General features: G+C 34.2%; 1 protein-coding gene across 2 annotated transcripts; it reads left to right on the top strand.

The window, feature by feature from the left end:
• The first annotated feature begins 1,661 nt into the window (after positions 1 to 1,661).
• On the top strand, positions 1,662 to 6,603 carry LOC107936313 (RNA polymerase sigma factor sigB). Of its 2 annotated transcripts, none has more exons than XM_016869009.2 (7): positions 1,662 to 2,000; positions 3,540 to 3,730; positions 4,221 to 4,811; positions 5,029 to 5,259; positions 5,383 to 5,523; positions 5,689 to 5,889; positions 6,010 to 6,603. In XM_016869009.2, the coding sequence occupies exons 1-7, from the start codon at positions 1,922 to 1,924 to the stop codon at positions 6,298 to 6,300; spliced, it is 1,725 nt and encodes a 574-aa protein (XP_016724498.2). In that variant the 5' UTR covers positions 1,662 to 1,921; the 3' UTR covers positions 6,301 to 6,603. The 2 variants fall into 2 exon arrangements, with proteins under 2 accessions (XP_016724498.2, XP_016724499.2); XM_016869010.2 differs by having other exon boundaries at positions 1,677 to 2,000; positions 6,000 to 6,603.
• Positions 6,604 to 6,747: the final 144 nt, after the last annotated feature.

Here is a 6,747-nt window from a genome sequence, read left to right as displayed (position 1 = left end):
GAAAATATTTTATAAAAGTTATTTTCAATGATAAAGAGTTTAAATTAAATAATGAATCTTCATGATGTTAAGGATTAAATTGTAAACTTTGTGAAATTTATGATTGAATCAAGAGAAGTGATATGTATACAAGTTTGTTATGTGAAATAGTATATTATAATGAATTATTTTATTAAAGTGCTTATATGGTGAAAAATAAATTATAGGGGACTAAATTGAAAAATGTACAAAAGTGTGTGAAATAATTTAATTATGTGAATAAAAAATTACAAAAAAAAATTTAATGCATGTGTTATGAGATGATGAAATATGCATAAAATATTGTAAAAGTGAAACTGTGGAAAAATATGAATTTTTTATAATGACAATGACTAAATTGTTAAACTTGAGAAAACATGTGGATAAAAAATAATAGATGTGAAATGTATAGAAATTTGATATGTGAAACGAGATATTGAGATAAATTATGTGATTAAAGTGTAACAAGAAAGAAATTTGGTTTAATATGATTAATAAGTGAATATTGAATTTTTATGACAAAAGGGAATAAATTGAAAAGTTATGAAAGTTTATAAGAAAATATTTGATAAGTGAAAATGTAGTAGAGAATATAACATCCTGGTGCTTTGACTTGATGTTTGGGTTAGGTATGGAAGTTTACAGTGAACAGAGCCTAATCAGTTTGAAAAATGTATTACGGAAAAAAATTTGGTAAGACATTTTATGAGAATAAGGGAGTAATTTTAAATTGACAGGAAAATTTTTTTCGTTGGTCATCCTACCTTACATGAAATAAACATCGGAAAAGTCTTGAAATATTTTCCGTAAAAACTTTTACGTTGAAATAAATAAAGCCGTAATTTGTTTATTATATATTTAATTAAAATTATTTTTAAATGGTACGATTCTCTACTTTTTGGCTGTTAATTAATGCCCTTAATCACTAAGTTACATTTTTTTATTATGATAAATTATTATTTAATACTTAAGTGAGTACAAATGTTAGGCATCTAAAATTTGACATCAAACAACAACTGCTTGAGAGACTAAGAAATGAATTTACCTTTGCTTAAACTCAACTCTAACTTGATTATAATCATTATTTACTCAGTTTTTAATTATTTCATGTACTTTATTTTTAATTTTTGTTTAGTCTAAGTGCTTATTGATGTATATATTATTATTAAATTTTCGTAGTTCAGTGATTAATTTTGTAATTTTTTAGAGTTAAGTGACTAAAACATATTGAAGAAAAAGAAAAAAATAGTTAAAATATGTACTCTTTGTAAATTTAGAATTTAATCTATGTGCTTTTATTTTCAAGAATTTTCTCCCTCTACTTTTCAGATTTTAAAATTTAGGTCCAGTTTTTAACACCGTTATACATTTGCCTTAAATTTGTTGGTTTGGCATTTTAAAATTAAACAAAAATCCACTTGGTAGCCATGTAACTAAGAAAATAACTTTGTAATGAACCTGAATTTTACGAAATAATTTTTATTTTGTTAACAATTGGACCTGAAGTTTGAAATATGACAAGTAGAGGGACTGAATTCTTAGAATAAAAGTATAAGGACTAAAAATTGAATTTATAAAAAGTACAAGGACTTTAACCAAAAAATAGCAGAAAGAGTTAGTGTAGTTTTCCCTATTTGACTCTCAGCTGAAGGCAATCCTTAGTACCCCACTGCCCCTTATCTTTTTTTCATCGTTCAAAATTCTCATTCTCCTTCTTCTCTTCCTGTTTCCCTTCAACTCGGCACCGCCTTATTAACACCCATTATTCCCTTTCTTCGAATGAAAAATATCAATAAGGTGTCAAAGAAGAAAACTTAATTTTGCTTTATTTATTTTTGTTTTTTGTTTTTATGTTGTTCAGCAAGGAAGAAGGAAAACAGGAAGGGAATAAAAACGGGAGAGGATGTCTTGTTTATTGCCACAGTTCAAGTGCCAACCTGACACTTTCTCTATCAATTTCAGGACTCACCACTCTCACCATTGTAAGTTTCCACACTACAACAAAATGCCTTTTTTTAAAAAAAATTAGAATTCAAATGATTAGTTGCTTACTTATTAACTTGATTGAATGTGGGAGACTTTATTCAATCAGTACCGAACTGGGTGTGCTTTGCTTTTTGTACTAGTTTTGAATTTGGTACAGTGTTATTTACTCATAAATGTATTTGTTTTCCTTTTGCTAAAATTGAGACTGTGTTTGAAGTTAGAGACTTTTTAATTCAAGGTGAAAAGGGTGTGCTTTGTCTTTTTTGCTAGTTTTGTGAAGCATTCTCCACTTTTGGATATGTTTCAACATGAATCTTAATTTGGGTGCTTTATCTTTGGTAGTAATTTTGATGCCATAAAGCCATTTTATCTTATCTCATTCTATTTTGCTTGGGCTGTGGGTAAATCTAGGATATGGGTATGTGTCTGACATCAGAATGCTTGATTTTTACTAAGTTTTGGAGGATCAAACCCCATTCCATGTCGGAATGTGTCTAATATGTGCCGGATATGGGTACTTCAAAGAAAATCCAGAGTTTGAATAACATAGATCCCAATTAATATGAATGATCTCTAATAGGTTATCGGATGAATTTAATTCTCATCCTCTTATTTCTACCATATTTCAGATCAGTTTTTGCTGGTTTTGTGTATGTTCAAATAAAAAGCGCTTAAAAAAAAAATCAGAAATAGGAGTGTGTTTAATACAGCTTTGTCACTTTTCGACCTATGTTGCTCAGTCCGAATCTTCATTTTTATTGTGATACTTGGGTTTGACACCATAGCCCCACACAAGTAAAGAGTCAGGACATAGGTATAGGGATATGATCATCCAAGATTGTCCAAACACATGGAAATCTTGTAAAGAATATATCTGTGTTGGAAACGTGCCTTTGTCCAGCACTCACGTCCGAGTCCAAGTAGCGTAGTTTATAACAATATAAGTTATGCCAATACCGCATGGTTTTCACTCTGAACGGGTTTCATTATGCATTCCCTTTATTTTAGTAGTCAATGCCTTGCTTAAGAGGCAAAGAGTGAACTGTCTTCCTCAGCCTCTGAGGAACTAATTCCCTTAATTTGGTTTTAGAATTATTACACCATTTTACATTTCGCTTGTGGTTAGTTGTTTACTTTCTTTTGCTAGAATGGGTATTACATTTCTCCTTAGCAACACAATTGCGGAAATTTTACCGATGCTTGTATGGTTAGTGGATCGATCTTCAAGGGCTTAGGTGTCACTGTTCATATGTTTCTCTCTTTGACTGAAGGATCTAAAAATATGTTTACAAATCCATTTGTCCTTTTTACTGAACTATTTCCAATGCCCCCAGCTGCAGCTAGCCCCTTAACTGGTTGATCTTGTATAAAATTCTGTAGTTCGTAAGGCTTCCCTTTGGATGATTATTGGATGTAAAGCTAAAAAGCTTCATTGTCTTGTAATGTGTCTTGTATGCTCATTATCCTAATTGGTTATGGTATGATTTGTCTTTAATTGTTTTTTTTCCCTAATGATTTCTTGGCTGAATCTACAGCAAGACATAAAGAATCTATATGTTTCCGGGCACATTGTGTTTTATCTACCACTTCACCATCAGCATCAACGAGGACAACTTCAGTGCTTGATGTAGAGAAGCTAAGGTTGCCATTTTTTGAAGCTCAGCCAAATTCAATTGTGGCAGACAGAGAACGGACCTATATTGGGGGAACTGGTCCACCCTCAGAGGTCAGTTGTGTTATCTTGGAGGATATGCAGTTGAGAATTTCAGTGAATGAAATCTGTATTTTTGTTGCACTTCTTGAAATAGACGTGTTTCTTCCTTCATCTAGTTCATTGCCTCCCGATAAACTTATGAATCATTTATTGCATATGAAGTTCATGCTCAGCAATGAGTCGTAACTTCCAATGAACTGCATTTGGTTAGAAGTGCATAGGTTTTTCTTAGATCCATTTGAGTGCGTGTTTTAATTCCAGCAATTATGTTTTCTCAGTGATTTTTTAAAATTGAGCCAGTTAAAGGCAACAGACTTCTGCCCATATTGTCTTGCTATACCGTATATCATTTGGGCCTCTGTATTTAGAATTATAGCATCTGGTTGAATAATCTCGTTGTCAAAGAGTCAAATTTTATAACCGACTTTTGGTGCTTGTTATGAGGTCAAACCATGATATATGGGATACAGTTATAATTTCACCATCTTTGGCATACCTGCAGGCATGCTTTGGAACAACTTTAGGAACTGAAAATCTTCTTACAAGTGATGAGGCTGTAATTGCTGCCGCCGCCGCTGAAGCCGTAGCTCTTGCACGAGCAGCTGTTAAGGTTTCAAAGGATGCTGTCTTGATGTTTAAGAACTACAGTTCTGCTAAATCAGAAAGAAAATCCGCAACTGATACTTCCACTTCCAATTGGGCCATGTTTACTGAAGCCGAGAGGGCTGGCATTGTTGGAGATTCCCTCGAAGATGACTGTGAATTTGAAGAAGGTGATTCAGGGAAAAATTCCACAAAAGAATCTGATGAACCAGAGCCAACAAATGAAGAACTTGAACTTCTTGAGGAACAATTATCTGGAAACATAGCAGTGAGGTCAAAGCGCCAACCTGAACGAAAAGCCAGAAGAATGAAAGCAGCAGAGAAGGCTGCTGCCAATGTTGTTTCTGTGAAATCCGGTTCCACCAATAAAAAAAGGCATGGTGCTGTCCGAGATGGCAATTCTGATCCATTGCGTTTTTTGAGAGGGACTAATGTTACTTCCAGGCTTCTCACTGCTAATGAAGAACACGAGTTGTCGGAAGGAATACAGGTATGATAATTTAAGACTCTTAGGAAGATAACGATCTTGTAATCATGTAATCTGTCACCGAGAGTATATTTCTTATCTTGATATTTATCTGAGATGAAGCCATAATTGGCTTGAGATTTCTGAATGTTCTACCTGGTGCACTTTGTACTGAAAATTTGATGTGTGCTTATTTCTACCCTTTTCATTATGTTAGTTTCTAATTTCCCCCCATATTCAGGACTTATTGAAACTGGAAAGTCTCCAGGAAGAGCTTGCAAAGCGATTCGGAGAATTGCCGACCTTTGCACAGTGGGCTGCCGCTGCTGGAGTTGATCAGAAGACCCTGAGGAGGCGCTTAGATTATGGTGTACTTTGCAAGGATAAAATGATTAAAAGCAACATACGACTTGTTATTTCTATTGCAAAAAATTATCTGGGAACCGGAATGAATTTCCAAGATCTTGTTCAGGTATGCAATCTCCTACATGTGGCCAAACTTCTTGTGAGAACGGAGCTGTGGGGAAAAAAATAGAAGAGAGAGACTGGTTTTAGGTTACTTTTTAGTTTCTGATTCTTGCTGGTTCACTTGCAGGAAGGATGCCGAGGCCTTATAAAAGGTGCTGAGAAGTTTGATGCTTCTAAAGGTTTCAAGTTCTCAACTTACGCTCACTGGTGGATTAAGCAAGCTGTACGGAAGTTTCTTTCTGAACAGTCAAGGACAATTCGCTTGCCAGTAAGTTCTATAGTGTTCTGGTCCTAAATGCATTGCCATGGAAGTCTCTAAGATAAATTAGACACTACCGATTATTGTCTATCATATTAATATTCCTTGATAAATGCAGTTATTGAAATTAATGCATCGCATTGGTTTACTTTGCTGACTTTTTCGGCTTTGCAGTTATACATGGTTGAGGCAACATATAGAGTGAAAGAAGCTAGAAAGCAGTTGTACAGTGAAAATGGAAGGCATCCTGACAACAAAGAAGTTGCAGAGGCAACAGGGCTCTCCATGAAGAGGCTCACCACCGTTCTTCTCACTCCGAAGGCTCCTCGATCTCTTGATCAGAAGATCGGGATCTACCAAAATCTCAAACCTTCGGTCCGTCTTACTTCAAATCCAGCTATTGCTGTTTATCTTTTAAAGTTTCAACCTGGGAGCATTCTGGAACTTTTAGATTTCAGTTTCTGATGGGTGCATGTCATTTTTAGTTTCTTTCAGGAAGTAATTGCGGACCCTGAAGCAGATACATCGGAAGATATCTTGACAAAACAATTGATGAAGGAGGATCTCGAGAAAGTGTTGGAAAGCTTGAGTCCTAGAGAGAGACAGGTGATCAGATGGAGGTTCGGAATGGAAGATGGGAGGATGAAAACTTTGCAAGAAATCGGGGAATCCATCGGTGTAAGCCGAGAAAGAATCCGGCAAATCGAGATGTCTGCTTTCCGGAAGCTGAAGAGTAAAACAAGAACAAAACATCTGCAGCAGTATTTGATTTCATGTGCCTCGTAATATCAACCATAAGGATCTATGTTACTCGGACTCTTCATTTTTCTTAAAGTACCCGAGTCAGAGTATCATAATTAAGTATTACAGATGAATCTAGCAGCATGCGTGGTTGAGGGTCAAAAGGATTGTTTAAGAAACACATATTTCTTCTTTAACTAGAGGTACAAATATATCAAAGGCTGTTCGTAGAAAAGCAGATGTTCTTTTCAATGTCTTACCAGTTTATTTTTCTCATTACTCGATTTAGATTCAACAATTCGTGTATTTTTTTCCATTATATCATATTAAATCATTTAATACTTTTCATATCAGAAGAATATAATTGATATAACTTTGATATTTTGGAGATGTAATTTAAACACTTTAAAATTTTGAGACCAAATTAAAATGAATATAATAATTTGAGGATATTTAGTGCAATTAACTCATCTTTGTATATAACACTCTTAA

Source organism: Gossypium hirsutum, chromosome D08 (assembly GCF_007990345.1).
Source record: "Gossypium hirsutum isolate 1008001.06 chromosome D08, Gossypium_hirsutum_v2.1, whole genome shotgun sequence".
Lineage (NCBI taxonomy): Eukaryota > Viridiplantae > Streptophyta > Magnoliopsida > Malvales > Malvaceae > Gossypium > Gossypium hirsutum.
The sequence above is the reverse complement of the archived record's forward strand: the minus strand, read 5'-3'. Positions and strand labels throughout refer to the sequence as shown.